General features: G+C 43.6%; 2 protein-coding genes across 2 annotated transcripts in view; one reads left to right on the top strand and one right to left on the bottom strand.

Annotated features, from left to right (window-relative positions):
• The window catches only part of LOC115127385 (anoctamin-9), a 47,973-nt gene extending 38,183 nt beyond the window's left edge, over positions 1-9,790 (top strand). Inside the window, exons 16-24 of the mRNA XM_065002933.1 lie at positions 3,599-3,656; positions 3,777-3,874; positions 4,311-4,507; positions 5,022-5,174; positions 6,270-6,417; positions 7,925-8,047; positions 8,362-8,455; positions 8,680-8,792; positions 9,223-9,790. Of these exons, the coding sequence (XP_064859005.1) occupies positions 3,599-3,656; positions 3,777-3,874; positions 4,311-4,507; positions 5,022-5,174; positions 6,270-6,417; positions 7,925-8,047; positions 8,362-8,455; positions 8,680-8,792; positions 9,223-9,238 (1,000 nt within the window). The 3' untranslated portion in view covers positions 9,239-9,790. The remainder of the gene's footprint in view (positions 1-3,598; positions 3,657-3,776; positions 3,875-4,310; positions 4,508-5,021; positions 5,175-6,269; positions 6,418-7,924; positions 8,048-8,361; positions 8,456-8,679; positions 8,793-9,222) is intronic.
• LOC135561312 (ATP synthase subunit a-like) lies at positions 9,642-16,012 on the bottom strand. The gene is made up of 2 exons (XM_065002757.1): positions 15,997-16,012; positions 9,642-10,510 (listed from the first exon to the last, which is right to left on the bottom strand). Exons 1-2 carry the CDS (start codon positions 16,010-16,012, stop codon positions 9,642-9,644), a joined length of 885 nt encoding a protein of 294 aa, XP_064858829.1.
• Between the last annotated feature and the right edge of the window lie 5,465 nt (positions 16,013-21,477).

Below are 21,477 nucleotides of genomic sequence, written 5' to 3'. Positions count from 1 at the left end.
GTTAAGAGTAGTGACATGTTGGACGATGTTAAGAGTAGTGACATGTTGGTTAAGAGTAGTGACATGTTAGTTAAGAGTAGTGACATGTTGGACGATGTTAAGAGTAGTGACATGTTGGTTAAGAGTAGTGACATGTTGGTTAAGAGTAGTGACATGTTAGTTAAGAGTAGTGACATGTTGGACGGTGTTAAGAGTAGTGACATGTTAGTTAAGAGTAGTGACATGTTGTGTTAAGAGTAGTGACATGTTAGTTAAGAGTAGTGACATGTTGGACGATGTTAAGAGTAGTGACATGTTGGTTAAGAGTAGTGACATGTTAGTTAAGAGTAGTGACATGTTAGTTAAGAGTAGTGACATGTTGGTTAAGAGTAGTGACATGTTGGTTAAGAGTAGTGACATGTTAGTTAAGAGTAGTGACATGTTGGACGATGTTAAGAGTAGTGACATGTTAGTTAAGAGTAGTGACATGTTGGTTAAGAGTAGTGACATGTTAGTTAAGAGTAGTGACATGTTGGTTAAGAGTAGTGACATGTTGGTTAAGAGTAGTGACATGTTGGACGATGTTAAGAGTAGTGACATGTTGGTTAAGAGTAGTGACATGTTGGTTAAGAGTAGTGACATGTTGGTTAAGAGTAGTGACATGTTGGACGGTGTTAAGAGTAGTGACATGTTGGACGATGTTAAGAGTAGTGACATGTTGGTTAAGAGTAGTGACATGTTGGTTAAGAGTAGTGACATGTTGGACGGTGTTAAGAGTAGTGACATGTTGGACGATGTTAAGAGTAGTGACATGTTGGACGATGTTAAGAGTAGTGACATGTTGGTTAAGAGTAGTGACATGTTAGTTAAGAGTAGTGACATGTTGGACGATGTTAAGAGTAGTGACATGTTGGTTAAGAGTAGTGACATGTTGGTTAAGAGTAGTGACATGTTAGTTAAGAGTAGTGACATGTTGGACGGTGTTAAGAGTAGTGACATGTTAGTTAAGAGTAGTGACATGTTGGACGGTGTTAAGAGTAGTGACATGTTAGTTAAGAGTAGTGACATGTTGGACGATGTTAAGAGTAGTGACATGTTGGTTAAGAGTAGTGACATGTTAGTTAAGAGTAGTGACATGTTAGTTAAGAGTAGTGACATGTTGGTTAAGAGTAGTGACATGTTGGTTAAGAGTAGTGACATGTTAGTTAAGAGTAGTGACATGTTGGACGATGTTAAGAGTAGTGACATGTTAGTTAAGAGTAGTGACATGTTGGTTAAGAGTAGTGACATGTTAGTTAAGAGTAGTGACATGTTGGACGAAGTTAAGAGTAGTGACATGTTGGTTAAGAGTAGTGACATGTTGGACGATGTTAAGAGTAGTGACATGTTGGTTAAGAGTAGTGACATGTTGGTTAAGAGTAGTGACATGTTGGACGATGTTAAGAGTAGTGACATGTTGGTTAAGAGTAGTGACATGTTGGTTAAGAGTAGTGACATGTTGGTTAAGAGTAGTGACATGTTGGACGATGTTAAGAGTAGTGACATGTTGGACGATGTTAAGAGTAGTGACATGTTGGTTAAGAGTAGTGACATGTTGGACGATGTTAAGAGTAGTGACATGTTGGTTAAGAGTAGTGACATGTTAGTTAAGAGTAGTGACATGTTGGACGATGTTAAGAGTAGTGACATGTTGGTTAAGAGTAGTGACATGTTGGTTAAGAGTAGTGACATGTTGGACGATGTTAAGAGTAGTGACATGTTGGTTAAGAGTAGTGACATGTTGGTTAAGAGTAGTGACATGTTGGACGATGTTAAGAGTAGTGACATGTTGGACGATGTTAAGAGTAGTGACATGTTGGTTAAGAGTAGTGACATGTTGGTTAAGAGTAGTGACATGTTGGACGATGTTAAGAGTAGTGACATGTTGGTTAAGAGTAGTGACATGTTGGTTAAGAGTAGTGACATGTTGGACGGTTAAGAGTAGTGACATGTTGACGATGTTAAGAGTAGTGACATGTTGGTTAAGAGTAGTGACATGTTGGTTAAGAGTAGTGACATGTTGGACGATGTTAAGAGTAGTGACATGTTGGTTAAGAGTAGTGACATGTTGGTTAAGAGTAGTGACATGTTGGTTAAGAGTAGTGACATGTTGGACGATGTTAAGAGTAGTGACATGTTTGATGTTAAGAGTAGTGACATGTTGGTTAAGAGTAGTGACATGTTGGTTAAGAGTAGTGACATGTTGGTTAAGAGTAGTGACATGTTAGTGACATGTTGTTAAGAGTAGTGACATGTTGGTTAAGAGTAGTGACATGTTGGACGATGTTAAGAGTAGTGACATGTTGGTTAAGAGTAGTGACATGTTAGTTAAGAGTAGTGACATGTTGGACGATGTTAAGAGTAGTGACATGTTGGTTAAGAGTAGTGACATGTTGGACGAAGTTAAGAGTAGTGACATGTTGGACGATGTTAAGAGTAGTGACATGTTGGTTAAGAGTAGTGACATGTTGGTTAAGAGTAGTGACATGTTGGACGATGTTAAGAGTAGTGACATGTTAGACGATGTTAAGAGTAGTGACATGTTGGTTAAGAGTAGTGACATGTTGGTTAAGAGTAGTGACATGTTGGACGGTGTTAAGAGTAGTGACATGTTGGTTAAGAGTAGTGACATGTTAGTTAAGAGTCGTGACATGTTGGACGATGTTAAGAGTAGTGACATGTTGGTTAAGAGTAGTGACATGTTGGTTAAGAGTAGTGACATGTTGGTTAAGAGTAGTGACATGTTAGTTAAGAGTAGTGACATGTTGGACGATGTTAAGAGTAGTGACATGTTGGTTAAGAGTAGTGACATGTTGGTTAAGAGTAGTGACATGTTAGTTAAGAGTAGTGACATGTTGGACGGTGTTAAGAGTAGTGACATGTTAGTTAAGAGTAGTGACATGTTGGACGGTGTTAAGAGTAGTGACATGTTAGTTAAGAGTAGTGACATGTTGGACGATGTTAAGAGTAGTGACATGTTGGTTAAGAGTAGTGACATGTTAGTTAAGAGTAGTGACATGTTGGTTAAGAGTAGTGACATGTTGGTTAAGAGTAGTGACATGTTAGTTAAGAGTAGTGACATGTTGGACGATGTTAAGAGTAGTGACATGTTAGTTAAGAGTAGTGACATGTTGGTTAAGAGTAGTGACATGTTAGTTAAGAGTAGTGACATGTTGGACGAAGTTAAGAGTAGTGACATGTTGGTTAAGAGTAGTGACATGTTGGACGATGTTAAGAGTAGTGACATGTTGGTTAAGAGTAGTGACATGTTGGTTAAGAGTAGTGACATGTTGGACGATGTTAAGAGTAGTGACATGTTGGTTAAGAGTAGTGACATGTTAGTTAAGAGTAGTGACATGTTGGACGATGTTAAGAGTAGTGACATGTTGGACGATGTTAAGAGTAGTGACATGTTGGTTAAGAGTAGTGACATGTTGGACGATGTTAAGAGTAGTGACATGTTGGACGATGTTAAGAGTAGTGACATGTTGGTTAAGAGTAGTGACATGTTGGACGATGTTAAGAGTAGTGACATGTTGGACGATGTTAAGAGTAGTGACATGTTGGTTGCTCTTCTCAGGATAAATGGACACCCCGGTGGCTACGTGCGGATAGCAGGGAAGTGGAGGTTGGAGGAGGTGAGGAATCCTGAAACATTTCTAACAATTTGATTATCCTTCACAAATATGGTTGAAATGGGAGTAGAAATGTACCTGATGCTAAATGCTGTATGTTGTTCCTGTCTCGTCCCCATGCAGTGCCACCCCAGTGGCTGCCTCACAGACCTTTTCATCCAGATGGCCATCATTATGGTTCTGAAACAAACCATCAGCAACGTCTTTGAGTTCGGGGGCCCGTAAGTCTACATCAACACAAGTACATCTCTTAGTTCTGAGGCCCGTAAGTCTACATCAACACAAGTACATCACTTAGTTCTGAGGCCCGTAGGTCTACATCAACACAAGTACATCACTTAGTTCTGAGGCCCGTAAGTCTACATCAACACAAGTACATCACTTAGTTCTGAGGCCCGTAAGTCTACATCAACACAAGTACATCGCTGCAGTGTATGTTGATGAGGGAAAGTTGATTTACATATCTTATTGTTATGAACAGATTTGGGTTAGACATGAATGAAACAGGACATACATAAAGTAAAGACCAAGGATCTGTGTGTGGTCAGGGGTTGGCAGAGCTCCTACTAAACCAGACCAGGACCCTATACTGAATGGTCTGTCCAATTGGAGTGCCCAGGTCCATCATTCAGAGCTGTTTCCTGTCTCTGTGTACAGCTGGTTCAACAGGTGGCTAAAGAGGCGGAGGACTAAGAAGCTACAGAGGAAGTGTCCCCACTGTTACAAGAAGGCAGACCAACAGACCAATCGGTGGGAAGAGCTGTGTGAGATCTGCAAGCTCAGTGATTGGCTAAGAAACTACCGTCTCAACGACGTGAACTCTTTCAGCCTCTTCAATGAGTTCCTGGAGATGGGTATGTCACAGATGACCAGGGCAAGGGGTCAGGGTTCAGCCTATTGAGAGGTTATGTTCTAATATCCACACTAGCATAACGTATATAATGATATACCATTTAGCAGACTCTTTTATCAAAAGAGTCTTACAGTCTTACATTATTCGTATGGGTGGTGCCGGGAATCGAACCCACCAACTTGGCGTTGCCATGCTCTCTACCAAATGACCTTAACAGGACCGCTCAGAATGCATGAGTCGGTAAGTGGAAGTTCCACCCATATCGTTCAACACAACACACTCAAGTAGCACCATCAATACCACTGATGCAGAAAAGCCTAGGTATTTCACAGGAAACTGTGCTCCTCCTTGGTCTCAGGAAGTCAATAGTGATGCTTTCTGCTACACATAACCAATACATTGCTTCATTGTAAGTGGTGTGTTTAGTGTGAATATTGGACCATGCTTTGTGGGTACATGTCATTGAAGTCCTAGTTAGTTTGAGACTGGATTTTATTGTTTTGTTCCCTCCCCAGTCCTCCAGTTCAGTTTCACCACCATCTTTGTGGCTGCGTTCCCCTTGGCTCCCCTGCTGGCCTTAATCAACAACATCATAGAGATACGGCTCGACGCCATCAAGATGGTCAGTTTGGAGCGCAGGATGGTACCGAAGAAGACCAACGACATCGGTGAGAAACAGAACGTTTATGAACGAGGTCTTCACAATGTACATCTGATAATCTGGTTAAATGTAAACGGGGTCTTCACAGTGTAACATCTGATAATCTGGTTAAATATAAACCAGGTCTTCGCAGTGTAGAGAACATCTGATAATCTGGTTAAATGTAAACGGGGTCTTCACAGTGTAACATCTGATAATCTGGTTAAATATAAACGAGGTCTTCACAGTGTAACATCTGATAATCTGGTTAAATGTAAACCAGGTCACAGTGTAACATCTGATAATCTGGTTAAATATAAACTGGGTCTTCACAGTGTAACATCTGATAATCTGGTTAAATGTAAACCAGGTCACAGTGTAACATCTGATAATCTGGTTAAATGTAAACGGGGTCTTCACAGTGTAACATCTGATAATCTGGTTAAATATAAACGAGGTCTTCGCAGTGTAGAGAACATCTGATAATCTGGTTAAATGTAAACGGGGTCTTCACAATGTAACATCTGATAATCTGGTTAAATGTAAACGGGGTCTTCACAGTGTAACATCTGATAATCTGGTTAAATATAAACCAGGTCTTCACAATGTACATCTGATAATCTGGTTAAATGTAAACGGGGTCTTCACAGTGTAACATCTGATAAACTGGTTAAATATAAACCAGGTCACAGTGTAACATCTGATAATCTGATTAAATATAAACCAGGTCACAGTGTAACATCTGATAATCTGGTTATATATAAACCAGGTCTTCGCAGTGTAGAGTACATCTGATAATCTGGTTAAATATAAACGAGGTCTTCGCAGTGTAGAGAACTGATAATCTGATAATCTTGTTAAATATAAACCAGGTCACAGTGTAACATCTGATAATCTGGTTAAATGTAAACGGGGTCTTCACAATGTACTGAACATCTGATAATCTGGTTTAAAAAAAAACGTTTTCATGAGCATTTGATCCATTTCCTTGTTAGCTTGGAAATTGCATATTTTTCTGTCATCTTGAACTATACGTTATAGCTATATAATACCATGACATGTATAGGTATACTATATAATTTCACTTTGCAATGTATGTGTTGTCTTCTGTTTATTACCTCAGGCGTATGGACAGATGTGTTGGAGGCTATCGGGGTGTTGGCAGTCATAGCCAACGGCCTGGTTATTGGGATATCTTCAGATTTCATCCCCCGCCTTGTGTACCGCTACAATTATGGACCGTGTGCCAATGGAACGGTCACGGATACGGAGTACGTCTGTCCATTCTGACTCAGGGCCTGCAGCGGCAGGGTTAGGGCTCAATTCCATTTCAATTCAGGAAGTCATCTGAAATTCCAATTTTCAATTTAAATGGAATTGATCCTAACCCTGATGTGTAGATCATTTCCATTATTATACCACATACATTGGTAAACCATTCCTGAGTGGCGCAGCGGTCTAAGGCACTGCATCTCAGTGCTAGATGTGTCGCTACAGGCACTCTGGTTCAAATCCAGGCTGAATCACAACCGGATGCGATTGGGAGTCCCATAGTGCGGCGCACGTTTGGCCCGATATAGGCCGTCATTGTAAATGAGAATTTGTTCTTTACTGACTTGCCTAGTTAAATTGTAAATAAATACATGAATGTATAACACTACATGTTCTACCTACTGAGCCATCGGTGGTTCCTGTTATGAATGGGGACGGGTTTACGTGTCACTGGCTATGTACGTCCCAATTGGCACCCTATTCTATATATGTAGTGCACTACTTTTGACCAGGGCCTGTAGGACCCCATTTGGGACACAAGCATTCATTCAAACACTCAAAATGGACAGTTTTATCTCAGTCTCTTCATTCAAACACTCAAAATGGACAGTTTTATCTCAGTCTCTTCATTCAAAGACTCAATCATGGACAGTTTTATCTCAGTCTCTTCATTCAAAGACTCAATCATGGACAGTTTTATCTCAGTCTCTTTATTCAAAGACTCAATCATGGACAGTTTTATCTCAGTCTCTTCATTCAAACACTCAGTCATGGACTTACTGACAGTTGTGGCTGTTTCGCGTGATGCATTGTTGTCTCTACCTTCTGGCCCTTTGTGCTGTTGTCTTGTGCCCAATAATGTTTGTACCATGTTTTGCGCTGCTACCATGTTGTGTTGCTGCTACCATGTTGTGTTGCTGCCATGTTGTGTTGCTGCCATGTTGTGTTGCTACCATGTTGTGTTGCTGCCATGTTGTGTTGCTGCCATGTTGTTATCAGGTTGTGTTGCTACCATGTTGTTATCAGGTTGTGTTGCTACCATGCTGTGTTGTCATGTTGTGTTGCTACCATGTTGTTATCAGGTTGTGTTGCTACCATGCTGTGTTGTCATGTTGTGTTGCTACCATGTTGTTATCAGGTTGTGTTGCTACCATGTTGTTATCAGGTTGTGTTGCTACCATGCTGTGTTGTCATGTGTTGCTGCCTTGCTATGTTGTTGTCTTGGCTCTCTCTTTGTGGTGTTGTGGGGGTCTCTCTTGTGATGTGTGTTTTGTCCTATATATTTTATTTTAAATGTTTAATCCCAGGCCCTCGTCCCCGCAGGAGGCCTTTTGCCTTTTGGTAGGCCGTAATTTTAAATAAGAATGTGTTCTTAACTGACTTGCCTAGTTCAAAAAATGTGTAAAAAACGATATGGTAAATGTTGCCAGTTGTGTGTAGCCCTTCAGGCTACATGTTAGCTAACAGTGACAGCATTTCTTCCTGTATATTCTTTTGGTCCTATAGTTGCATGGCCGGCTACATCAACAACAGCCTGTCCACAGTGTACATGAACGACCAGAGGATCTATAATGAGTTCTCACCGGACCAGATGGTGACGCCTAGCGGACAGAATGTCTCCTACTGCAGGTTCATACCCCTTTCCAGCTCTTAATCAGCCCAAAATGATGTCCATGTTGTCCATTTTTAAAACAGGGATAGTCCAGAGCTTTTATCAGTATTATTTCTAGAATTGATTGAAACAAGGAAAGAAAAGAAATATGCATAAGTTGTGCCTTTTATACTAGGAAATGAATAATAATTTAAAAAAGAAAATGTTTTTTTTTCATTTGCTTATATTTAGTACTTGTCCTTGGTTAATTCCATTGATCCCTCCAAGGATTCTTCGCTCAGTCATTGATCTGGTATTTGAATGTCTGCGTTTTCTCTCTCTCTGTCGCCAGTTATAAAGATTATAGAAGTAATGAAGACTACAGCTTGACTCCTCAGTTCTGGCTCATTTTAGCCGTGCGCTTTGCTTTTGTCATCCTCTTTGAGGTAAGATAGAAATATTTAACTCAGTTTAAAAAAAAACAACATTTCTTGTCTCGACTCACAGTAAAAATTGAGCGAAGTAACTTTGCCATTTATTTGCTAGTTGAAACGTAGACATTTGTAAAAAAAAATAATATATATATATATATATATTATTTCCAATTGCGTATTATTAATTGAATATTCATGTTTTCTTCCATCCCTGACCTCGATATCTCTGTTTACAGCACGTGGTGGTCATATGTAAATTCATCACAGCTTGGTTTGTTCCCAGCGTCCCCTTGGATGTCAAGAATCAAAGGCTCTTTGATAAACTCAACAGGTTGAAGGAAGAGCTCAGGTAAGGTTTCAAAAGAGAGGGGGAATATTACTGGAAACGTTCAAAGTTTACCAGTAAACTGCCATAATTATGGTATCTTTCAAGGATTTTATGTGATCTATCACAAGACATTCTTTTGAGTACTTCACATTAACACAGGTGTCTGTAATAGTCTCTGGGCCCCTCTGTGTGGCCCTATCACATGTCAAATATATAAAAACAATTTAATAAGATGATTCTACCTGTGATATAATGATGATATATATGATATATATATATCATTTTAATACACAATGTATACCTTATGAGGCCTTATAATGCATTCTGAAGAGGATATAGAGGAAGTCTTACCCTATATAACCTTATGTCAAATTCAGCATTTGTTATCGCTAAATGTCTATTTCCCTCCTGTGTTGTTCAACATGAATGAATGTGCTTGTGGTTGTTACAGCTCATCGGAGGTATGACAACATCGCCACAGTGTTTGGACAATTCTAATGTTGACATAGTGATGTCTGAAAAAACACATTGGACACAGTATCCGCTCAGATGTGACTGATTACCGGCACTGTTGGAGGACATGTTCGTGTGTGGAGAGAGAGAGAGAGAGGGAGAGGGAGAGGGAGCGCTTATCGTCTGGGTTTTATTGGTTTTATATTTGTTTTTTTGTGTCAGATGACGTCAGAGTGCTGGCCATGTGACTTCTGACCCTAGATATAGTTATTGTTTCTGATATGAGAGAAAAATATATATAAAATATTGTCTAAATGGTAACAGACAACACTTCTAGATGTTATATATATTTATTTTATATTTCATGAAGTTGCACTATTTTTTTGTTTGCTGTTGTTAAATCATATTGTTTACCGTTCAGTACAGGCAGTACAGGCAGTACAGGCAGTACAGGCAGTACAGGTAGTACAGGTAGTACAGGCAGTACAGGCAGTACAGGTAGTACAGGTAGTACAGGTAGTACAGGCAGTACAGGCAGTACAGGCAGTACAGGTAGTACAGGTAGTACAGGCAGTACAGGCAGTACAGGCAGTACAGGTAGTACAGGTAGTACAGGCAGTACAGGCAGTACAGGTAGTACAGGTAGTACAGGCAGTACAGGTAGTACAGGCAGTACAGGCAGTACAGGCAGTACAGGTAGTACAGGCAGTACAGGCAGTACAGGTAGTACAGGCAGTACAGGTAGTACAGGCAGTACAGGCAGTACAGGTAGTACAGGTAGTACAGGCAGTACAGGTAGTACAGGTAGTACAGGCAGTACAGGTAGTACAGGCAGTACAGGCAGTACAGGCAGTACAGGTAGTACAGGCAGTACAGGCAGTACAGGTAGTACAGGTAGTACAGGCAGTACAGGTAGTACAGGTAGTACAGGTAGTACAGGTAGTACAGGCAGTACAGGCAGTACAGGCAGTACAGGTAGTACAGGTAGTACAGGCAGTACAGGTAGTACAGGCAGTACAGGCAGTACAGGTAGTACAGGTAGTACAGGTAGTACAGGCAGTACAGGTAGTACAGGTAGTACAGGCAGTACAGGTAGTACAGGTAGTACAGGTAGTACAGGTAGTACAGGTAGTACAGGCAGTACAGGTAGTACAGGTAGTACAGGTAGTACAGGTAGTACAGGCAGTACAGGCAGTACAGGTAGTACAGGTAGTACAGGTAGTACAGGTAGTACAGGTAGTACAGGCAGTACAGGCAGTACAGGCAGTACAGGCAGTACAGGCATGCTGTGGCATGGTATGCAACGTAGTGGTATGTTATGTTATGTTATAGTGAGATACTTATGTTTATCAACTGTGGACAGGAAATGTAATATATTTTTTTAAGCACTGAGATGTGCTTCATGTTATGAGACATAACACATTCACTTTAACTTAACGAAAGAGACACACCGTTGATATTAATATACGACCAAATGACCTACAGGGTAGCCTAGTGGTTAGAGCGTTAGGCCACTAACTGAAAGGTTACTAGATCAAATCTCTGAGATGACAAGGTAAAAAAACATCTGTAATTCTGCCCCTGAACAAGGAACCCTCTGTTCCCCGATAGGCTGTCATTGTAAATATGAATTTGTTCTTAACTGACTTGCCTAGTTAAATAATGGATCAAATAAATATGTAAAATTAAACATTGCTTTGTATCTGGATGGATGGATGGGGGGCCAAGTCATGTTAAGGACTGTAAACTCAGTCACATTACTTATTTTTTTTATACAGTATATTCATCACTTCTGGTCAATGTAACTTGACAATTGTTCTAATTTAAAAACGCTGTTCAGACTCGGCGTTCATTACGAGGACTGTTGTAAAAGGTAAGCAGATAGCCTGCAGTACTTCTGAAAGTTTCCTCAAACAGGTGTCCCGAATCTACTGTTGGCTACAGGCCGAATCTACTGTTGGCTACCGGCCGAATCTACTGTTGGCTACCGGCCGAATCTACTGTTGGCTACCGGCCGAATCTACTGTTGGCTATAGGCCGAATCTACTGTTGGCTATAGGCCGAATCTACTGTTGGCTATAGGGCCGAATCTACTGTTGGCTACCGGCCGAATCTACTGTTGGCTACAGGCCGAATCTACTGTTGGCTATAGGCCGAATCTACTGTTGGCTATAGGCCGAATCTACTGTTGGCTATAGGCCGAATCTACTGTTGGCTACAGGCCGAATCTACTGTTGGCTACAGGCCGAATCTACTGTTGGCTACAGGCCGAATCTACCGTTGGCTACAGGCCGAATCTACCGTTGGCTACAGGCCGAATCTACTGTTGGCTATAGGCCGAATCTACTGTTGGCTATAGGCCGAATCTACTGTTGGCTATAGGCCGAATCTACTGTTGGCTATAGGCCGAATCTACTGTTGGCTATAGGCCGAATCTACTGTTGGCTACAGGCCGAATCTACTGTTGGCTACAGGCCGAATCTACTGTTGGCTATAGGCCGAATCTACTGTTGGCTATAGGCCGAATCTACTGTTGCCTAGAGGCCGAATCTACTGTTGGCTATAGGCCGAATCTACTGTTGGCTACAGGCCGAATCTACTGTTGGCTACAGGCCGAATCTACTGTTGGCTATAGGCCGAATCTACTGTTGGCTACAGGCCGAATCTACTGTTGGCTATAGGCCGAATCTACTGTTGGCTATAGGGCGAATCTACTGTTGGCTATAGGCCGAATCTACTGTTGGCTACAGGCCGAATCTACTGTTGGCTATAGGCCGAATCTACTGTTGGCTACCGGCCGAATCTACTGTTGGCTATAGGCCGAATCTACTGTTAAAAATCTACTGTTGGCTAAAATCTGTTGTTGGCTATAGGAAAATCTACTGTTGGCTATAGGCCGAATCTACTGTTGGCTATAGGGCGAATCTACTGTTGGTTTAAAATCACTGTTGGCTATAGGCCGAATCTACTGTTGGCTACAGGCCGAATCTACTGTTGGCTATACCGAATCTACTGTTGGCTGCAGGCCAGAATCAACATTCATGACCGGCCGAAATGCTAACCTGCTGTTGGTGATCTAGTGTTGGCTACAGGAATCTACTGTTGGCTATAGGCCGAATCTACTGTTGGCTATAGGCCGAATCTACTGGCTATAAAGTCAAACACTGTTGGCTATATTTAATTATACTGTTGGCTACAGGCCGAATCTACTGTTGGCTATAGGATTCAATCTACTGTTGGCTCAGGCCGAATCTACTGTTGGCTATAGGGAATCTTTTGGCTACAGGCCGAATCTACTGTTGGCTAAAACACTGTTGGCTATAGGAGAACGTTGGCTAAGTCAACACTTTGGCTATAGGCCAGATCTACTGTTGCTATACAGTACTGTTGCCTATAGGACATCTACTGTTGGCTATAGGCCGTAATCTACTGTATGCATACAGTACATCTACTGTTGGCCCAGGACGAATCTACTGTTGGCTACAGGTACCCAATCACTGTTGGCTACAGTACCCAGACAGTATGCTACAGGCCAGAATCTACCGTTGGACAGTATGCATACGTTGGTACACAGACAGTATGGCTACAGGCCGAATCTACTGTTGTACAGGCCAGATCTACTGTATGCTATAGGCAGAATCTACTGTTGGCTACAGGCCGAATCTACTGTTGGCCCAGACAGTAATCTACTGTTGGCTACAGGCCGAATCTACTGTTGGCTATACAGAATCTACTGTTGGCTACAGGCCGTATCTACTGTTGGCTACAGGCCGAATCTACTGTTGGCTACAGGCCGAATCTAGTTGGCATACATCTACTGTTGGCTATAGGCCGAATCTACTGTTGGCTATAGGCCGAATCTACTGTTGGCTACCGCCAGAATCTACTGTTGGCTACAGTACACAGATCTACTGTTGGCTATAGGCCGAATCTACTGTTGGCTACAGGCCGAATCTACTGTTGGCTACCAGGCCGTAATCTACTGTTGGCTATAGGCCATCTACTGTTGGCTACAGGCCCAATCACTGTTGGCATACAGTAATCTACTGTTGGCTACAGGCCAGATCTACTGTTGGCTATAGGGCGAATCTACTGTTGGCTATAGGGGCCGAATCTACTGTTGGCTATAGGTCGAATCTACTGTTGGCTATAGGCCGAATCTACTGTTGGCTACCGGCCAGACAATCTACTGTTGGCTACCGGCCGAATCTACTGTTGGCTATAGGCCGAATCTACTGTTGGCTACAGGCCGAATCTACTGTTGGCTACCGGCGAATCTACTGTTGGCTACCGGCCGATCTACTGTTGGCTATAGGCCGAATCTACTGTTGGCTATAGTACCCAGATCTACTGTTGGCTATACGAATCTACTGATGGCTACAGGCCGAATCTACTGTTGGCTATAGGCCGTATCTACTGTTGGCTACAGGCCGAATCTACTGTTGGCTACCAGCCGAATCTACTGTTGGCTACCCAGACATCTACTGTTGGCTATAGGCCACATCTACTGTTGGCTATAGGCCGAATCTACTGTTGGCTATAGGCCAGATCTACTGATGGCTACAGGCCGAATCTACTGTTGGCTATACACATACATCTACTGTTGGCTATAGGTCAATCTACTGTTGGCTATAGGTACGAATCTACTGTTGGCTATAGGCCGAATCTACTGTTGGCTATAGGCCGAATCTACTGTTGGCTATAGGCCGAATCTACTGTTGGCTATAGGCCGAATCTACTGTTGGCTATTGGCCGAATCTACTGTTGGCTATAGGCCGAATCTACTGTTGGCTATAGGCCGAATCTACTGTTGGCTACAGGCCAAATCTACTGTTGGCTACCGGCCGAATCTACTGTTGGCTATAGGCCGATCCTAAAAAAATAATGAGAAAATGTCGTTGCTTTATGGTCTTAGTTTAAGGAGAGGGTTAAAGTTAGGGTTAAAGTTTGGTTTAAAATCAGATTTTATGACTTTGTGGCTGTGCCAACTATTGACCACTCTGCAGAGCTGCCTCCAGAACAACATTCATGATGAGAAATGCCAACCTGCTAAAAGGTGAGAGGTCACGTGACAACACGTACAGGATCCACATGTAATTCTAGCCACTGGACCGAAAGTCAAACATGGGAGTTATTTAATTATATTTGGATTATTAATCCCCTGGACCCAGATGATATAGGATTTCATCCTAGTGCGCGTGTTATTGAAAACACGGAATGAGACGAAAAGAGAACGCTGACTAAGTCAACATTCTGGCACGTACCCAGACAGTATGCATACAGTACCCAGACAGTATGCATACAGTACACAGACAGTATGCATACAGTACACATACAGTACCCAGACAGTACCCAGACAGTACGCATACAGTACCCAGACAGTATGCATACAGTACCCAGACAGTATGCATACAGTACCCAGACAGTATGCATACAGTACACAGACAGTATGCATACAGTACACATACAGTACCCAGACAGTATGCATACAGTACCCAGACAGTACACATACAGTACCCAGACAGTACACATACAGTACCCAGACAGTATGCATACAGTACCCAGACAGTATGCATACAGTACACATACAGTACACATACAGTACCCAGACAGTATGCATACAGTACACATACAGTACCCAGACAGTATGCATACAGTACACAGACAGTATGCATACAGTACACAGACAGTACCCAGACAGTACACATACAGTACCCATACAGTACACATACAGTACCCAGACAGTATGCATACAGTACCCAGACAGTATGCATACAGTACACAGACAGTATGCATACAGTACCCAGACAGTATGCATACAGTACCCAGACAGTATGCATACAGTACCCAGACAGTACCCAGACAGTATGCATACAGTACCCAGACAGTACCCATAGTTCTGATGTCTTCACTATTATTCTACAATGTAGAAAATAGTCAAATAAAGAAAAACTTTTGACTAGTACTGTAATCTCACCGACGTAGTATGGAGCGCGTGTGAAAAAGTACCCAATTCTCCTACTTTTTAAACTATCAAAAGTAAATGTAATTGCTTTAATATACTTTAGTAGTAAAAGTACAAATAATTTCTAATTCCTTATATTATTAAGCTAATCAGATGGCACCATTTTGTTGTTTTTTAAATTTCCGGCTAATCAGGGGCTCCTACACTCAGATATCATTTACAAACGAAGCATGTGTGCTTAGTGAGTCCACCAGATCAGATGCAGTAGAGATGACCAGCGATGTTCTCTTGATAAGTGCGTGAATTGGACCATTTTCCTGTCCTGCTAAGAACTCAAAAAGGAACGAGTGCTTTTAGATGTCATGGTAAATGTATGGAGTAAAAAGTACATTATTTTCTTTAGAAAAAGTAAAAGTTGTCAAAAATATAAATGGTAAAGTACATATACCCAAAAGCACTACTTTAAAGTATTTTTACTTAAGTACTTTACACCACCGCACCTTGGCCAGATGCCTGGCCGATGTATAAACGATGTAGACCTGTAGAATGTCGGCACTCTACATTCTTCTGCAAGACGTCTTGACAATGTGCTAAATGCTCTCCACACTACATCTTCCAGATGTATCATGCATACATCGTGTCTACGTTGGGTAGACGTATGTGTGCTTTCAATTTGGACGTCTACACAATCTACGGCCAACTCTGTGGTGCTGAGCGGCCATGACGGTGCAGGGCGCATGCATTTCAACCTCCCACACTCACAGCCGCCCACCCGCCGCCCTTCTAAACCGAACACAATCTACTAACGATATGCTGCTTTCATGTCGACGCCTGGGAGATGTAGGTGTACTGTCTGGGAACTTCACGGAACGGGATCCCCTTGTGTGCTGGAGGTAAGAATCCGTTCTATTGCCTTTCCAATCTGTTGATAACGTTGTGTAACATATCAAACTATGTCTTTTTTTTAAATCAGAAAATTAGATGTTTTTGGCACTTATAAAACCTTCCCAGCAAACAATTCTAGGGAGATTTTTGTAATGTTATTCGTAATGTTTTTGCAAAAATCCGAGAACATATTTATGTTTTAGCGTTAGTTATGAGAACATTCCCTTAATGTCAAACATAATTTACTCAGAAAGTGAATACAATGTTCTCAGAATAAACAGTAATCACTAACTCAGAGAGGACAACAACCCCCCAACCCACTGCCTGTTCACACCGCTATCATCCAAAAGGCGAGCTCAGTACAGGTGTTCACACCGCTATCATCCAAAAGGCGAGCTCAGTACAAGTGTTCCCACCGCTATCATCCAAAAGGCGAGCTCAGTACAGGTGTTCCCACCGCTATCATCCAAAAGGCGAGCTCAGTACAGGTGTTCCCACCGCTATCATCCAAAAGGCGAGCTCAGTACAGGTGTTCCCACCGCTATCATCCAAAAGGCGAGCTCAGTACAGATGTGTCATCCCACCGCTATCATCCAAAAGGCGAAGTCAGTACAGGTGTTCCCACCGCTATCATCAAAAGGCGAGCTCAGTACAGGTGTTCCCACCGCTATCATCCAAAAGGCGAGCTCAGTACAGATGTTCACGCTGTCACCGCTATCATCCAAAAGGCGAGTCAGTACAGGTGTTCCCACCGCTATCATCCAAAAGGCGAAGTCAGTACAGGTGTTCCCATCCCGAAGTATACAGGTGTTCCCACCGCTATCATCCAAAAGGCGAAGTCAGTACAGGTGTTCCCACCGCTATCATCCAAAAGGCGAAGTCAGTACAGGTGTTCCCACCGCTATCATCCAAAAGGCGAGCTCAGTACAGGTGTTCCCACCGCTATCATCCAAAAGGCGAGCTCAGTACAGGTGTTCACACCGCTATCATCCAAAAGGCGAGCTCAGTACAGGTGTTCACACCGCTATCATCCAAAAGGCGAGCTCAGTACAGGTGTTCCCACCGCTATCATCCAAAAGGCGAGCTCAGTACAGGTGTTCCCACCGCTATCATCCAAAAGGCGAGGTCAGTACAGGTGTTCCCACCGCTATCATCCAAAAGGCGAGTCAGTACAGGTGTTCCCACCGCTATCATCCAAAAGGCGAAGTCAGTACAGGTGTTCCACCGCTATCATCCAAAAGGCGAGCTCAGTACAGGTGTTCCCACCGCTATCATCCAAAAAGTCAGTACAGGTGTTCCCACCGCTATCATCCAAAAGGCGAGGTCAGTACAGGTGTTCGCTATCATCCGCTATCAGTCAGTACAGGTGTTCATCAAAGGCTTAAGTCAGTACAGGTGTTCACCGCTATCATCCAAAAGGCGAGCTCAGTACAGGTGTTCACACCGCTATCATCCAAAAGGCGAGGTCAGTACAGGTGTTCACACCGCTATCATCCAAAAAAAGTACAGGTGTTCACACCGCTATCATCCAAAAGGCGAGGTCAGTACAGGTGTTCACACCGCTATCATCCAAAAGGCGAGGTCAGTACAGGTGTTCACACCGCTATCATCCAAAAGGCGAGGTCAGTACAGGTGTTCACACCGCTATCATCCAAAAGGCGAGCTCAGTACAGGTGTTCAGCTATCATCCAAAACGAGGTCAGTACAGGTGTTCACACCGCTATCATCCAAAAGGCGAGGTCAGTACAGGTGTTCCCACCGCTATCATCCAAAAGGCGAGGTCAGTACAGGTGTTCCCACCGCTATCATCCAAAAGGCGAAGTCAGTACAGGTGTTCACACCGCTATCATCCAAAAGGCGAGCTCAGTACAGGTGGTATTCCCAGCTCCAGGTGTTCACACCGCTATCATCCAAAAGGCGAGGTCAGTACAGGTGTTCACACCGCTATCATCCAAAAGGCGAGGTCAGTACAGGTGTTCACACCGCTATCATCCAAAAGGCGAGGTCAGTACAGGTGTTCACACCGCTATCATCCAAAAGGCGAGGTCAGTACAGGTGTTCGCTATCATCCAAAAGGCGAGCTCGTACAGGTGTTCAGGTGTTACCGCTATCATCCAAAAGGCTAAGTCAGTACAGGTGTTCCCACCGCTATCATCCAAAAGGCGAGCTCAGTACAGGTGTTCACACCGCTATCATCCAAAAGGCGAGCTCAGTACAGGTGTTCATCCCACCAGGTGTTCATCCAAAAGGCGAAGCTCAGTACAGGTGTTCCCACCGCTATCATCCAAAAAGAGCTCAGTACAGGTGTTCCCACCGCTATCATCCAAAAGGCGAGCTCAGTACAGGTGTTCACACCGCTATCATCCAAAAGCGAGCTCAGTACAGGTGTTCACACCGCTATCATCCAAAAGGCGAGCTCAGTACAGGTGTGTTCATCCAAAAAGGCGAGGTCACCGCTATCATCCAAAAGGCGCGAGGTCAGTACAGGTGTTCCCACCGCTATCATCCAAAAGGCGAAGTCAGTACAGGTGTTCACACCGCTATCATCCAAAAGGCGAGCTCAGTACAGGTGTTCACACCGCTATCATCCAAAAATCCAAAAGGCGAGGTCAGTACAGGTGTTCACACCGCTATCATCCAAAAGGCGAGGTCAGTACAGGTGTTCACACCGCTATCATCCAAAAGGCGAGGTCAGTACAGGTGTTCCCACCGCTATCATCCAAAAGGCGAGGTCAGTACAGGTGTTCACACCGCTATCATCCAAAAGGCGAGCTCAGTACAGGTGTTCCCACCGCTATCATCCAAAAGGTGAGGTCAGTACAGGTGTTCCCACCGCTATCATCCAAAAGGCGAAGTCAGTACAGGTGTTCCCACCGCTATCATCCAAAAGGCGAGCTCAGTACAGGTGTTCACACCGCTATCATCCAAAAGGCGAGCTCAGTACAGGTGTTCACACCGCTATCATCCAAAAGGCGAGGTCAGTACAGGTGTTCCCACCGCTATCATCCAAAAGGCGAGGTCAGTACAGGTGTTCCCACCGCTATCATCCAAAAGGCGAGGTCAGTACAGGTGTTCACACCGCTATCATCCAAAAGGCGAGGTCAGTACAGGTGTTCACACCGCTATCATCCAAAAGGCGAGGTCAGTACAGGTGTTCACACCGCTATCATCCAAAAAAGGCGAGGTCAGTACAGGTGTTCACCGCTATCATCCAAAAGGCGAGGTATCAGGTGTTCTATCATCCAAAAAGGCGAGGTCAGTACAGGTGTTCACACCGCTATCATCCAAAAGGCGAGGTCAGTACAGGTGTTCACACCGCTATCATCCAGTCAACAGGTGTTCACACCGAGGTCAGTACAGGTGTTCACACCGCTATCATCCAAAAGGCGAGTCAGTACAGGTGTTCACCGCTATCATCAAAAGGCGAAGTCAGTACAGGTGTTCCCACCGCTATCATCCAAAAGGCGAGTCAGTACAGGTGTTCCCACCGCTATCATCCAAAAGGCGAAGGTCAGTACAGGTGTTCACACCGCTATCATCCAAAAGGCGCTCAGTCAGGTGTTCGCAATCCAAAAGGCGAGTCAGTACAGGTGTTCACACCGCTATCATCCAAAAGGCGAGGTCAGTACAGGTGTTCACACCGCTATCATATCAGTACAGGTGTTCACACCGCTATCATCAAAAAAGGCGAGGTCAGTACAGGTGTTCACACCGCTATCATCCAAAAGGCGAGGTCAGTACAGGTGTTCCCACCGCAGCGAGTCAGTACAGGTGTTCCACCGCTATCATCCAAAAGGCGAGCTCAGTACAGGTGTTCATCACCGCTATCATCCAAAAGGCGAGCTCAGTACAGGTGTTCACCGCTATCATCCAAAAGGCGAGGTCAGTACAGGTGTTCCCACCGCTATCATCCCGCTCAGTACAGGTGTTCCACCGTATCAAAGGCGAGGTCAGTACAGGTGTTCACACCGCTATCATCCAAAAACAGTACAGGGTCAGTACAGGTGTTCACACCGCTATCATCCAAAAGGCGAGGTCAGTACAGGTGTTCACCGCTATCATCCAAAGGCGAGGTCAGTACAGGTGTTCACACCGCTATCATCCAAAAGGCGAGGTCAGTACAGGTGTTCACACCGCTATCATCCAAAAGGCGAGGTCAGTACAGGTGTTCATCACCGCTATCATCATCCAAAAGGCGAGGTCAGTACAGGTGTTCACACCGCTATCATCCAAAAAGGTGTTCAGTACAGGTGTTCACACCGCTATCATCCAAAAGGCGAGGTCAGTACAGGTGTTCACACCGCTATCATCCAAAAAGGTCAGTACAGGTGTTTCCGCTATCATCCAAAAGGCGAAGTCAGTACAGGTGTTCACACCGCTATCATCCAAAAGGCGAAGTCAGTACAGGTGGTCAGTACAGGTGTTCACACCGCTATCATCCAAAAGGCGAGGTCAGTACAGGTGTTCATCATCCAAAAGGCGCTCATCATCCAAAAGGCGAGGTCAGTACAGGTGTTCACACCGCTATCATCCAAAAGGCGAGGTCAGTACAGGTGTTCACACCGCTATCATCCAAAAGGCGAGGTCAGTACAGGTGTTCACACCGCTATCATCCAAAAGGCGAGGTCAGTACAGGTGTTCACACCGCTATCATCCAAAAGGCGAGGTCAGTACAGGTGTTCACACCGCTATCATCCAAAAAGGCGTCAGTACAGGTGTTCACACCGCTATCATCCAAAAGGTCAGTACAGGTGTTCACATCATCCGCTATCATCAAAGGCGAGGTCAGTACAGGTGTTCACACCGCTATCATCCAAAAGGCGAGGTCAGTACAGGTGCATCTATCTAAACGTGTCAGGCTGATTGAGGTAAACACTGGACTGAAAATCCCCATAGACCCCACCGACCAGGGAATGTGTAATTGTGTCATGATAGAATGTGCAGACTGTGAAGTTGATCGTGATGCGTTTGGGACTGTTTGCTGTTGTTGTTCACTTCTTCCAGGCTACAGGACTGTTCCAGGGAAAGATGTGGCATTTGATATACAGTACCTTCGGGTAATGTTCAAACCCCTTGTGTTTTCCACATTTTGTTACATTACAGCATTATTCTAAAATGGATTAAATTGTTTTGTCGCCTCATCAATCTACACACAATACCCCACAATGACATCACAATACCCCATAATGACATCACAATACCCCATAATGACATCACAATACCCCACAATGACATCACAATAGCCCACAATGACATCACAATACCCCATAATGACAAAGCAAAAACTGGTTTAGACATTTTTGCACATTTATACAGTGCCTTGCGAAAGTATTCGGCCCCCTTGAACTTTGCGACCTTTTGCCACATTTCAGGCTTCAAACATAAAGATATAAAACTGTATTT

This window comes from Oncorhynchus nerka, linkage group LG17, assembly GCF_034236695.1.
Source record: "Oncorhynchus nerka isolate Pitt River linkage group LG17, Oner_Uvic_2.0, whole genome shotgun sequence".
Taxonomy (NCBI): Eukaryota; Metazoa; Chordata; class Actinopteri; order Salmoniformes; family Salmonidae; genus Oncorhynchus; species Oncorhynchus nerka.
Note: the sequence above shows the minus strand (reverse complement) of the source record. Positions and strands in the feature narration are given on the sequence as shown.